Source organism: Lissotriton helveticus, chromosome 1_1 (genome assembly GCF_964261635.1).
Source record: "Lissotriton helveticus chromosome 1_1, aLisHel1.1, whole genome shotgun sequence".
Lineage (NCBI taxonomy): Eukaryota > Metazoa > Chordata > Amphibia > Caudata > Salamandridae > Lissotriton > Lissotriton helveticus.
The window spans coordinates 188,719,412-188,733,701 of NC_136057.1; the positions used below are offsets into that span (position 1 = coordinate 188,719,412).

Genomic DNA, 14,290 nt, shown 5'->3' on the forward strand with positions numbered 1-14,290 from the left:
GGCGAGTGAGGCCTCTCTGAGGTCATTACAGTCCCCATACATGGAAAGAAAATAAACACAGACAACGGGAGGGGGGGGGAATTAAACAACAAGGGTCAGGGGCCTGGCAGGGTTCAACAGTCAAAGAGCCGAGTCACAAAAACATAACATGTAAAGGAGAGGCTTTAGAGTGGACCAGGACCGGGACCGAGCTGGCACAGACTGACGAAAAAACATCCGTGTAAAAAAAAAAAAAAAGGAAACACCCACAATGGCCCAGCTTTGAATGACGAAACAAAGGGGCGGGGCTTTAAAAAAAACACAGAAACGCCCACGAATCGCTCCCAGAATGATTGCCACATCTCTCTTCCAATGGCTAGCCTCCATTTACGGAGCTAGCCAATGAAAGAGAGAAGTGGGTTAAAGCCCCACTGTAGAAGACATAAAATCTCGGACTCCGCCCACTTTGTGGGACGCTAGTCCGAGACCTAAAAACAGATATGTGAGCCGTGGAAACCAAGGCCGACAGTTTTATTAAGAAGATGCAACTTCAAGAATCTTCAATATAAAGGCATAAAAATCACATTAGTTCTGGATCCAGTGCTCCGCATCCTCAGATAGCCACTTGGATCCGATTTCATTACTGGATGACCGTTTTAAACAGTTAGAGAGAGTCTAAACCTTAAAGACACGTTTATAATTTGAGGCAAAATGTAGTCAAAAAGCAAAGCACATTTTATCTGGGAATACTCACATCTGCCTATACGTTAGAAATCCTGTAATTACAATTTGAACACTTTTAGAAGTAATAAAGTGAAAAAGCAGGGTTAAAAGAGAACATGGCAAATGCAATATTTCAAATGGCAGAATATAAAATAGAGCAGCACATTTAAAGTGCATGTAGCAAGGGCTCTCAAGTAACCCTTGGGAAAGACATCCATGTATCCCTTCCTGTAACTGCGGCACGTATGGTAGACTAGACTAAAGGTCATGCCTCGTAGACTGGAAGTTTGTCATAAATTTGCTTTGGCAGCAGAAAAATGTTTTATTGCGCCAAGGGATTTCATTTATATGTGTATGTACCAGTTGTACGTCCTGTTACCACATCATCACTCTAGCTTGGTGTAGCTGCAGTGGGAAGTTCCCTTTTTCTCATGCACAGCCTTAGGATGTGGTCCATTATGTTGAAATAACAGGGGGGGGGGATGTTCAACTTTAACGTTCGTGAACTTAGCACACAAGTAGGGTGGGGGCTCAAACTAGAGCGAGAAGCCTCGCAGTCGGTGGAGCTGAATAAAATCTTGATCAGACATGCCTTCTGTTCTTGCGTAACAGAAAATGGCAGCACTCTGGCCAATCTAACCAAGGCCTATAATTTTGAACAGAAGGGCCTACACAGGGGTTCATGCTGGCTAAGTGATAAGAATGACCCAGGATATTTATACGGTAAAATTAGTCCGTCTCTCAAAAAACCATGGCTGAGGCAACCGGGGGTACACTAAACATTATCACATGGAGCGTAAGAAGACTAGGAGATCCCAGGAAGAGGAGGCATATACTGTCATACCTAGATAGGCATCATGTGCATATCGCTATGCTGCAGGAGACTCATTTTGCTAGTCATAAGCTGCACACGTTCGCCACTAGATGGGCAGAGCACAGAATCTTTTCCTCTTATTCCACATATGCACGGGGCACAGCGATACTGATAAAGAAACCAGTGCCCTTCCGGCTGGAGGGAACCTTGTGGGACTCCGAGGGCAGGTACTGTCTCGCATGGGTACTAAATCTGTCACACTGACATGCTGTTATGGGCCGAACACAGATGAACCGGGGTTTTTGATACGCTGTGGGCTAAGTTCTTTGAGGTGGACTCTACCCATGTTATTTAGGGGGCGACTTTAACCTTACTTATTGTCCCAGTTTGGACAGATCGCACACCACACCACAACACTAGAGCGCAAGCAGTGCTGAGGGGCATCATCTCTGCCTACCAGTTGACTGATGCCTGGCGACATATAAATCTGAATGCACAGGAGGGCACACACTTTACGGCGCAGGCAAAGACATGGGCTAGACTAGACTACTACTTAATATCAAGAGGGATGACCCCCACGATAGCGGCAGCGAAGCATTTAGCTAGAACCTACTCGGACCACGCACCAGTGGTATTGGTGCTCTCGTCTGCAGACTTCGATACACCGCGCAGCCCCGGCGACTCCATGCCCCTATCTTACTTGACATAGTATTTCAGGCAGAGTTACGGGAGGAGATAAGTGACTTCTTTAAGCGAAATAAAGACTCTGTAAATAGTGTTGAAATTATTTGGGAGGCATTTAAAGTGACAATAAGGGTCCGGAGTTCTTAGGGATATACAAAACACCCTGCGGTCGTTAGAAACAGGTCTTAAAGCACTGTAAGCGGAACTTGCGAGAGACCCGAAGGGATCCACACAAGTAACATTTAGAGATAAGCTCACAGAGTACATGGAGGAAGCACGCAGAGAGGCGAAATTTTGGGGTAAATATTGGATAGCCCGGCAATATGGAGAAGGAGATAGGCCTGGGAAGGCATTGGCGCAAAAAGTGAAGCAGCCTCACGGCAACAACTATGTGATGAAAGTGGTAGATCTGGAAGGGGGGGCATGTTGTGATACAACTAACATACTTAACGCCTTCTTGAGTCATTACAAAAAACTCTATTCAACTACTGGACCTAGTAACCTCGATCTAGATGGCTTTCTGGGAGATGTCGCTGGGCTGGCTCAGTGACGTACAGAGGACCTTTTTATGTGCGCCATTTGAACTGGAAGAAGTGCGGGAAGCTATAATGGGCCTGCAGTCTGGGAAAGCCACAGGGACAGATGGCATCCCAGCGGAATTCTGCAAAACATATGTGGATCTGATGGCCCCTATACTTAAAGAAGGGTATGAGGATGCGCTGGAGGTGGGCTGTCTGCCGGCCTCTTTGCGGGAAGCGCTTATATTGTCGCTGTTGAAGCCGGGGAAGGCGCCGGAGCAATGCGACTCATATAGACCGCTATCGCTCCTGAAATGTGATGCCAAAATTCTGGCCAAAATAATTGCGACGCGCCTGAGCTTGCTAATGGAAAACTTGATTTTGCCCGACCAATCAGGCTTTGTGCCCGGCAGGGCTACCTCCCATAATTTGAGGACGCGTTTTGCTGTCCTCAATAACATCTCCCCTGATCTCCCGATGGTGGCTATTTTTTTTAGATGCTACCAAAGCTTTCGACTCCATAGAATGGGACTATATCTTTGGGGTAATGCTACGCATGGGCTTCCCCCCGCTGTTCTTATCGTGGATTAAGCTGTTATACTGCTTACCAGTAGCCAAGGTCCTTGTAAATGTACATATATCAGTCATTTAGCATTACAAGGCGGACCCGGCAGGGGTGTCCCCTCTCCCCATTGCTTTTTGCAATAGCGATAGTCGCTTGTGGCGATACTACACCAACGCCACAATAAGGCCTTCCGCTGTAACCTACGCCAAATACTTGTGTCGTTCTATGCAGATGACATCGCCCTTTAAGTTCGCGACCCGCAGCAAAACCTAAATCCGATACTTAGGGAATTCATAGTTTTTGGGCAGCTTTTGGGAATCCAGATCAACTGGGGAAAGTAAAGTATCTTTCCGTTGACAGCAGCCACGACATGCTTCTCGCTGGATTGTCCACTGGAGTGGTGTGAGGAGGAACTGAAGTATTTAGGGATAAGAGTCACCAGAGATAAGAAGGAACTTATGAGAATGAATTATTGAACGGCCATAACTCAAATAGCAGACTGTGTCAAGCGTTGGGTGGCACTACCCCTCTCCATGGCGGGTCGAGCATCCTTAATTAAAATGGTGGTACTCCCCCAATTGTTATATCTTTTCTTAAACATCCCGTTTTATCCGGGAGAGCAATTTTTTTAAATTGCTTAAGTCATAGCTGATACGACTTGTCTGGGGAGGTTAAGCAACCCAGATTGCAGTGGGATGTGATGAGAAGGTCCTACTCGCATGGAGGTTTTGGTATACCGAACTTTGAGCTCTATTTTACATATGCGCAAGCTCACTACGCCTGGTTCTGGGTGAAGCAGCCGAGGTATAAGCCCCAAATCGCAGCGGAACATTGGCTGTCCCATCCCACGCCAATAGAAGGAGCACTATATGTATCTGTAACAAACTGGGACACAACACCCAATGCCCTCACGTTTACGATAGCAGCATGGCAGCGCCTTTCATATGCTGGATGTCCCCATGTTATATGTGCCCTTGATGCCTCTTGCGTTCCATTTTGCTATGCCTTTGCTGTAAAAGGGGGTCTTTAGAAACTTTCAACAGCGGACCCTCGTCCGCACTTGGGGAGACCTATATCATGAAGGCCAAATCTGCGATAGTGACCATATGTTCCAAACTACTCAGAAGACGCCATTAGATATCTTTGTGTATATTAGGCTGTGACATGGGATAAGATCACTTACCCTCGAGTACCCAGCGGAATCGCAAGCGCTAGCCCTATTACAACTCATGTTAGAGAAGGATACGGCTAAAAGGCTGGTTTCACTACTATATAAAATGGTACACACACAAAAGGCATCATCACCCACAGTGTCGCGAAGGAAATGGGATGTGGAACTAGGACAAGCCCTGACAGACGAGCAATGGGAGGGGTGCTGTCTGCAGACTGAGCAAGTCTCGGCCAGCAGCAGATTTCAGGCAATTCATTATAAATTCTTTCACAGGATGTATTATACACCGGCCAAGATGTACAGATTCAAGTTGAGAGATGATGATAGGTGTGATAATGTTGCACAGTGGGGGCGGATTTTCTACACCTATCATGGGGATGCCCTGAGGTAAAAGAATACTGGGATCAAGTGTTTCATGCATTGTGGGAAATTATAGATACACCTGTAGAAGCTACGCCACTGATGGTATTATTGGGATATGTCAAGCCGCTACGAGCTGAACACTGTAAATTTACTGCACTGGTGCTCCTAATGGCCAAAAGGAGGGTGGCCTGCAGATGGGGTAGGGGGGCGGGCACCCAAGTTCAAGGAATGGATTGCTGACCTGATAATGTGCCAGGAGCGACTCACGACCTATGCAGAATTACTACCCATAGTCTCCAGGCCCAGGGATGTATGGGCACCATTGAAGTGCTACTTGATTGCTCATCCGAGAGGCGAGGACTAATAGGATAAAGACAATTGTGGTGAGGAGTGAGATGGGATTGTGCTCCTAGAAATAGAGTGGGATGATGGAGGAAGATAGTCTTAATAAGAATGTATATTAATGACAAATGTGATGAAAAATGACATCTGCTTCAGATAAATAGGTAAATAAAAATTCAGATATATATTGTTGTATGAGAAATACTAAGAGAAAATATTAAATAGATGCAATGGCGGGATGTCCAGGTACCTCGATATGTGTGCAGCTATCCCTATAATGATGCACCACCGATGTAATTTGACAGAGAAAACGAGTAATGTATGTCTTATTGCAATGAACCTGACCTGTATATCAAATGGATGAACGATGCTGATATAGGAACTGTTAACTTGAAAACCAATAAACAGATGTTATAACAAGATTAGTCATGTACCCTCCAATGAAATTGTGGGTGGTGACTTCAGTCTCCCACTAGACACGACTCTTGATCGCCAATCCACCTGTAATTACCATCCACCTAAATCCCACAAAATCCTAAAAGAAATGTGCTCCAAATATGATTTTGAAAGATACCTGGCGGTTACAACATTCTGACTCCAGATATTAGACTTTCTTTTCTGCTCCGCACAACTCTTAAACTAGAATTAAATACATTTGCATTTCCGGGTCGCACACCCATCTGGTAAACCAAACAAATATATTATCAAGACTAATCTCTGACCATTCTTGCATTAATACACTTTTAGCCGGAATGAACCCTAAAACCCCAACTAGGATATGGCATGTCAATAACGATAATATAGCAAATCCAGACAACATTAAGAAATTTGAAGCAACTGTATCAAATTTCATTGTTAATAACACCTCAACCTATATAAACATACAAACTTTATTGCATGCTCTCAAAGCTACACTAAGAACCTGCCTCATCGATCGATAGGAAAGCAAAAATCAACAAAACAAAGAACCCCGCACAACAAATCAAGCAGCTTGAATTAACTAACATTAAAAATCTAAGTAAAACTACTCTCTCCCTACTCACACACGAAAAATACGATTATAACAAAGCTCTTGCTGTGGATTAATAAATGTAAAGCCCTCCAACTTTGTGAAGCCAATAAAGCAGGCAAAATGTTGGCCTCATACATTAAACACAAACAGAACCATAGGAAGACAATGGTATCAAACAGAGATCTGAAGAAAATCTTAGACACCTTTTAGAAAACTTAATGAAAAGTTATATTCTAAAGAACAAGTAACTACACAGGAGTAATGTAGGAGATTCCTAAAGAAGCGACATATACCTCTTTTATCTGAATAAAATAACATGACCCTATCAAAACCAATCTCTCTGACTGAAATCGCTAAAGTAATTGGTGTACTAAAAGAAAACCAGGCTCCTGGCCTTGAAGACCCAGTCACTTCAAACTACTAGGTTATATCTATTTAACCACTTTGCAAACTCTGGAACTGTGTCGGGTACCACGGGGGAAGCCAACATAATAATGATACCCAAAGAAGTTAAGGCACTTACACTTCCCGAAAATTACAGATCCATTTTCCTGATAAACCCAGATTGCAAAATATAAGCAAAAATAGTAGCCAGACACCTAAACCTTTATCTACTACAGTTAATAAGTAATAGCAAAGTTGAAATATATATATATTTTAAATGTCCAACGATAACACCACCCTCCTATGCTATGTTCTAGACTTGGCAAAATCATCCACATCGCCCTCTATAGACATTGCAGTTGGTGCTGAAAAATCGTTTGATAGAGTATCCTGAATCTTTCCTGAGGAAATCCCTTTAAGCCTTCAACTTAGGAGAAGGATTTATAACAATGATTATGGCTTTATATAGCAACCCAAGTGCCCGTATCTGCGCTAACAGTTCCTGTCACACCCACTTAAATTAGAAAAAGGTACCAGACAAGGCAGTCTATTTTTACCTTCTTTATTCCTGTTGGCACTTGAACTTCTCCTCTTTGACGTACAAGGCAACCTGAATATAACATGAATCAAATTCCACAGAAAAGTTGTGAAACACTATAAAACATAATGAAAAACTCACTCTTCAGAAAAAAAACAAAAGACTTACTTGATAGTTGGTCACCTGCATTCATCACTGGGTGGGGCCAAATAAAAACAATAAAAATGATAACGCAAATAATTAATTATTTAATCAACATGCTTGCTTTACTACTCTCAGATGATTTCCATAAATAAGAGAAATTAATTACACAATTTATTTGGCAAGGTAAAAAAAGCTAGAATATCCCTGAAAAAACTAAGCCTTCCCAAAATTCTGGGTGATGTCAACTTAGACAATTTTAGAGATTGCCAGACAGCTGCTAAACTAGGTGCCTCCTGCTTCCAAGTACCTGATAACTACACCCCGATGTGGCTAGAGGTTGAAAGAAACCAATTGCATAAACTAGACCCTGTTATTCTACTTACAAACAACTGCAAGCATATCTCCAGTTATACATTCTAAAAAAATACTAGAAATGCTCTATTCACCTTTGATTAAAAAAAACTACCTTCCCTTAGGAAATTCTCCTCTTTAGCCTCTCTCTGGCACAACCTGAACATTACATATGATGTCTGGACTTTACACTTGGAATCATGGATCACCAGAGGCATCTTCTTGCCTCAACAACTAGGTTCCAGAAACTCTTCTCTAACTAACAAACCCAATATCAGATAGATCAAGAATTCTATAATTTTGTGAAACTAAAGACGGCTTATACCAAATCTACACATCATTATAGAGAACCGTACCTGCCAACACTCCTTCATAAATTTAACATACTAGGCCATCAGGTGTCCAAATTATATCACTTAATGCAACCCAAGGAGTTGAGAATGAATACGAGAAAAACAGAATACTGGGATACTCATTTTTCCACACCCTCATCTGAGACCGACTAGTCAACATATGGAAATCTGTCACCTCACATAGGATCTCATCAGTACTATCTCAAACTAAATTTTGGCTAATTGCCAAAGTTTTTGGGACACCTTCTCCCCTGCACACACTAAACCTTTTGAGAACCCTGTCTGTTGGAACTGCAATAAAAGAAGAGAGATCTTGCTCACCTCATTTTCAGCTGCAAATCAGTAGGCCCCTTTTTGGGATTAGGGTTTCTCCTTTATCTCAAACCTATTTAATATAGCTCCTAAGAAAAACATTCATATCTCATTAAAGGCTTCCTCGACCCGAACATCAGATGCCCTGCCGACCGCCTTCTACTGACATCGGCAGTTAAGACGATCACCTCTAACTGGAAGACTACATAGAAGGCTTCCTTTCAAGCCAGGCTTAGTTGGGTATCACATATCTTGGTAGATGATAGCATTGCTTTGCGACACTCCCCGTGGAAACCACAACACAGAGCTATATGGGAATCCTTTTTTAACTACTTCACCACCAACAAACCCCCATAAACTGAACTTCCTATTTCTATACCTTTTCATTTGCTACTTCAATATATACCCATCAATATAGACAAATGATGTAGGCTGATGTAGTGTATCAATGACATGATATTGCTGTTGTCATATGTTATTTGTAACACTTAAATGTGATACATTATACATTTAAGTCTATGACATTATCAACATGTTCGATGTAAGTGTATAATGTTGACATTATCAATGATAGCTGTGATGTTTACATTAAATGATGTTGTGAATTAGCCATGATCCTTATACTTTTAGTTCCTTTCCACCCATTTATTTCCTCCGTCTACTCAGTTTGATTCTGCTTTTGCTGTGTATTAAAATTAAATAATAATTATTTTTAATTAAAAAAAAATGTTGTATGCATATTCCATAATGTTTCCATGTAAGTAATTTTTAATCTCTTTATATCCGACAGAAAACAATCCTTGAATGTACAAAATGTTTAAGAATAATGAAGATGATCCTGTAATTCTGCAAAAACGCTGTGTGAAATATTGAGCTCCAGTATTCAGGAAAACATAAGCGCAGTCGGAGACAGACAAACCAGAACATAAACTGACAGATCCTGTAAAAAGCATCAAGGGCAAATCAATGATTCTACGAGTCTAAAGCTCTGCACCTCCACGCCACAAAACTAAGAAATGACCTTTAAAAAATGACAACAACATTGATAATCCACTTCCTTGGTAAACATGTCCAATTCCAGATTTAATCACGCGATTGGTATTCCTTTCAAAAGTGATATCAGACCACCATTCAGTGCTAGATGTGTATTGTAAACTCTTTCAGGCCATTCCACAGCAACCAGAGAAAAGCACAATGTAGTGAAGCCAAACAACTGAAGGGTAAAGGAAAGAGGCATTCTGCTATCTGAAATTCAGAGTACTGTCCCACTTTGCACCGACCAGAAGGAGGATGGATCTTTACCCACAAGCATGCCATATCTTTATCCACTTTAGAGACATATTCATCCACAAAGAAGTCTTACACACATTATGAGTGTGGCAAGTATTTAGTGACCTTTTCACTTTATTGTTAAATCGGAAAGCAAATATCCAAAATGCCACACACATACATGGAATGTGAGAATAATACAAGTGCTTTATCAGTGATTTTGGCTCATCAAGAAACACAGTCATGGGATGTAGACAAATGCATACCTGACTCAGAGACACTAATCAAGAAAGAAGTATCAGACACATGCAGCAAGACCTTTATTTTGTCTTCAATATTAAAACGCCATCAGCAGATACACATAGGAGAAAAACTGTTCAAATGCACAGAGTGTGAAAAGAGCTTTAGTCAATCTGCACTCCTTAAAGAGCATCAGCGAAAACACACACAGGAAAAGCCATTCAAATGCAGTGAAGCTGTGAAGAGTGTTTGTCAGTTATCAGACATAAAACACCATCAGAGAACACATACTGAGGAAAAACGATTTTATTGTAGTGAATGTGTGAAGAGCTTTAGTCGATCATCAGACCTACTATTACATCAGCGAACACACACAGGGGAATACCTATATCATTGCAGTGAATGTATGAAGAGCTTTACTCGATCAGGAGACCTACAAAAACATCAGCGAATACACACAGGGGAAAGGCCATATCATTGCAGTGAATGTGTGAAGAGGTTTAAAATTTTATCACACCTAAAAGACCATCAGCGAACACACACAGGGGAAAAGCCACATCACTGCAGTAAATGTGTGAAGAGCTTTAGTCGATTATCAGATCTACGAAGACATCAGCGAACACACAGGGGAAAGCTATATAATTATAGTGAATGTGTGAATAGTTTCAGTCAATCATCAGACCTACAAGGACATCAGCGAACACACACAGGGGATAGGCCATATCATTGCAGTGAATGTATGAAGAGGTTTAGTCATTTATCACAACTAAAAGTCCATCAAAGTACACATACAGGGGAAAAGCCATATGACTGTAGTGAATGTGTGAAGAGCTTTCGTCTATTATCCAGCCTAAAACAGCATCAGCGAACACACACAGGGGAAAAGCCATATCACTGCAGTCAATGTGTGATGAGGTTTAGTCAATCAGCCGGCCTAAAAATGCATCAGCGAACACACACAGGGGAAAAGCCATATCACTGCTGTGAATGTGTGAAAAGCTTTAGTCACTCAGGACATCTACAAAGACATCAACGAACACACACAGGGGAAAAGCCATATCATTGCAGTGAATGTGTGAAGAGCTTTAGTTACTTATCAAACCTAAAAAAACATCAGCACACACACACAGGGGAATACCCATATCACTGCAGTGAATGTGTGAAGGGCTTTAGTCGATTATCAAACCTACAAAGACATCAACGAACACACACGGGAAAAGCCATATCATTGTAGTGAATGTGTGAAGAGCTTTTGTCAATTTTTAACCTTAAACAAACACACACCATCACTGAACACACATAGAAATAAACCTAGGCATGCATTCTTTGGTAAGAATTTAAGTACATCAACAATAATACTGACCCATCTGGACATATGTGGCTCACTGGTTAGAGGCGGCAGACCCGGAAGCAGGAGTCGGCCCGGGACCAGGGTTCAATTCCTGATGCGGCAGGGTTGTGGACCAGGGTTAGCGGACTTGATAATTCTCGCCTCAGTGCCTACTCTAACCAGGGGTTCCACTCGGCAACTCTGGGCATTAGCTTGTCTAATCTCCACAACGGCCCCATCAACGTCGGGGATGCCTGGCTTCACCTTGGGGACTCCCAGTAGGGACCATCCCACAGGGAAAGCCAGGACGGGTTCCCCAGCGGTATACCATGCCAGGATACTCCGGTAGTAATTGAGCGCGTTACAAAACAGTTTATAACATATCATACCATACACCCAAGCAAAAAAGTGCAGTTATTGTTGGATTAAGGAATTATAAAACATGATAACATTGAAATTATGTAGTACGTTCAAATACCAGCTGTTAGTGCAGTGTTTTACCATCTGCTTTCTAATAGGAGGTAATTATAAAAGTGTCTATTCCCTACATCTATGAAAAAATATGAAATACCAGGAAACTTGGAGACTAGCACAATGGTTTTTATTCAGTGAGAGAGTTCTAATGAAGAAAATCCAAGGACACCCGCTCATGCTACCTGGAAAAGCAACACTATTGACAATGCTTGGACTAACACAGGAATTTTCAGCCAATTTGTGAGATTAGTGATAAAGCAACCGATTCAAACCGATTGAACAAGCTCTCACTGGAGAACATTCGTAGCTGGTTGTGGTGGTTGGTCATTTTATGCAAGCTCGATGATTCTGTGACAGCAGCCAGAAGTACATGTAGAATAGCTAGAGAAGTGAAAGTAGAAAAATGTGGGCTATAGCACTCTGCGTTAATCCTTGCAGTGCGTGCATGACATTTACCTCTGGAGCCTTGATGTGGAAGAAATGATGATCATTGCCATCATCATTCAATCAAATCCTAGGAGAGACAGGAGTTGAATCATCTAGCGCAATATATACGTATTCCAGGATTTGCAATTACCTAATAGCGAAATATAGTGATTCGCTATTGGGTAATTGCAGACAGAGATGTACAAATGTGAGTTCAACACATTTAACAATTCCCAGTAGGTCGCGAATAGACGAACCTCAATAATATTAATGAGGTAAGTTTCGGGTTGCGACCCATTGTGAATGACAAAAATCACAGGAAGAGTGGTCTGCTGGGGGCAACAGACCACCATGTCTGTGATTGCTTTTAAATAAAGTAATTTTTTTAAATGCAGCCCATTTTCCTTAAGGGAAAATGGGATATGCTTCAAAATGTAAAATGAAGAGTTTTCTTTTCATTATTTAGGAGTCCCACAGACCAGTGCCTGTTCTTAAAAGATATTTTCCCCAACATTCACAAAGGGGCAATGGTCCTTTGGGGCCCCGTTGCAATCATGTAAATGGGTAACCACCATACTGGAGTTGGCAGTAAAATGCAAGTGTTTTGCAACCGTTATTCGGTCACAAACATTCACACATGCCACTTGCTATTAAGCAGGGATGCCTTAAACACGCCGCTTTCTAATACCGATTCGCAAATCCAATTTGCTATTTGGTAATGAATGACCGAATTGCAAATTGGGCATTTGTACTTCAAAAAAGACCTTGAGCCAACTATGTTATTTGTAACACTGCTGTACACCACTCTACTCTACAACACTCTTCTCTACTCAACGCAATGCCTTCTATCTCCCTCCACCCTGCACCACTCCACAATACTCTATACCTCTCTACTCTTCGCCACTCTATTCTACTCTGACATTGTACTCCACTCTACGCCGCTAAACTCTACACCGTTCAACTCTGACACCCTACTCCACCCACAATACTGAACACTACTCCATGACACTCCTCTTCAATTCTCTCCATGCCACTCGACTCTGTTAGGTTATGTTATGCTAAAAGATTATGATGGGCTTGAATACCCATGGGTGTCTTGGCGCTGGGTGATTGGCAGTCAGGTCAGGGTACTGGGTATCTAGAGGTTAAAAAGCCAGCTTTTTGGTAGCTTCCTTAAACTCAGCAGTGTGGGAGCTGCTTTAATGCTCATTGGTAGACTATTCATTAAGGCCAGGGCTGCAGTGGCAAAACATCTGCCTCCCCATTTAACACCTTGATTGCTACAGCAATTCCCGCTTCGTGCTGAACTTTTCAGATTTCCATGGTTCATGACGAGCTCAGCTCGTCATAAGCCCACGACCAGTGTACTGCATGACGAGCTGAGCTCGTCATGAGCATGGAAGGGGTTAAGTCTAATAAACCTGGGACAGGACGCTGTCAGGGTGTTTTTAGATCGAAGATCTCTATTTGGTATGTACCATGAGCAATTTTTCAAGATAGCTGAGACCTAGATCATGCAAGGCTTTTTAGGTAAGGCATAATGCCTTGAATGTATTGCGGTTATTTACCGTCAGCCAATGCAGTTCCTTAATGGAGGATGAAACTGAATGGAATTTAGGCAGGTCGAAGACGAGCCTGGCTGCCGCATTCTGTACACTCTGAAGTTTCCTCATATGTTGTTTTTGAAGCTTGGTGAAAAGACCAATACAGTAATCCAGTTTTGCTAGGATTAATAAAGAAACAGCAGGTTTTTTTGGTGGTCAACAGGATAAAAGGAAGGATCTTTCTAATCATTCTCAGTGTTAAAACTGTCAGAGACAACTGAGCTAATGTGTTTATTAAAGCTCAGCTTTTCGTCTATCATTATACCTAAGTTGTTTACTTTTTGAGCAGGTATAGGGAGGGCTTCCATCTCTGCTGGCCAGTATGCCCGGCTCCAGAATAATGGATTATTACCAAAGAATATCACCACAGTTTTTTCTGCATTTAATTTGAGACAATGCTTTCCCATCCAGCCACTAACTGCTCTCATGCAGTTGTGAAATTGAGAGATGGTTACTTCAATGTTGTTAGCGGCGGACACCATTATTTAGGTGTCGTCTTCATAAGGAGTAGGGGAAAATCCAAAAGATCTGATCAAAGAGGACAACTCTGAAACATAAACATTAAAGAGCAAAGGTACTCTACTGTACCCTACTACACACCGCTCCATTACACTCCACTATACACCACTTTATGACACTCCACACTACTCTCCTTTACCTTACTGACTTTTTCCCATGCTAAAAAGCAGCCACT

General features: G+C 42.0%; 1 protein-coding gene across 4 annotated transcripts in view; it reads left to right on the forward strand.

Moving 5' to 3' along the window:
• LOC144783388 (uncharacterized) overlaps positions 1-13,347 on the forward strand; it is a 244,913-nt gene extending 231,566 nt beyond the window's left edge. For all 4 annotated transcript variants that reach the window (XM_078662407.1, XM_078662442.1, XM_078662443.1 and 1 more), the window contains one exon: positions 9,044-13,347. In XM_078662407.1, coding sequence (XP_078518533.1) covers positions 9,689-10,996 — 1,308 coding nt within the window. In that variant the 5' untranslated portion in view covers positions 9,044-9,688 and the 3' untranslated portion in view covers positions 10,997-13,347. The remainder of the gene's footprint in view (positions 1-9,043) is intronic.
• The last annotated feature ends 943 nt before the right edge of the window (positions 13,348-14,290 follow it).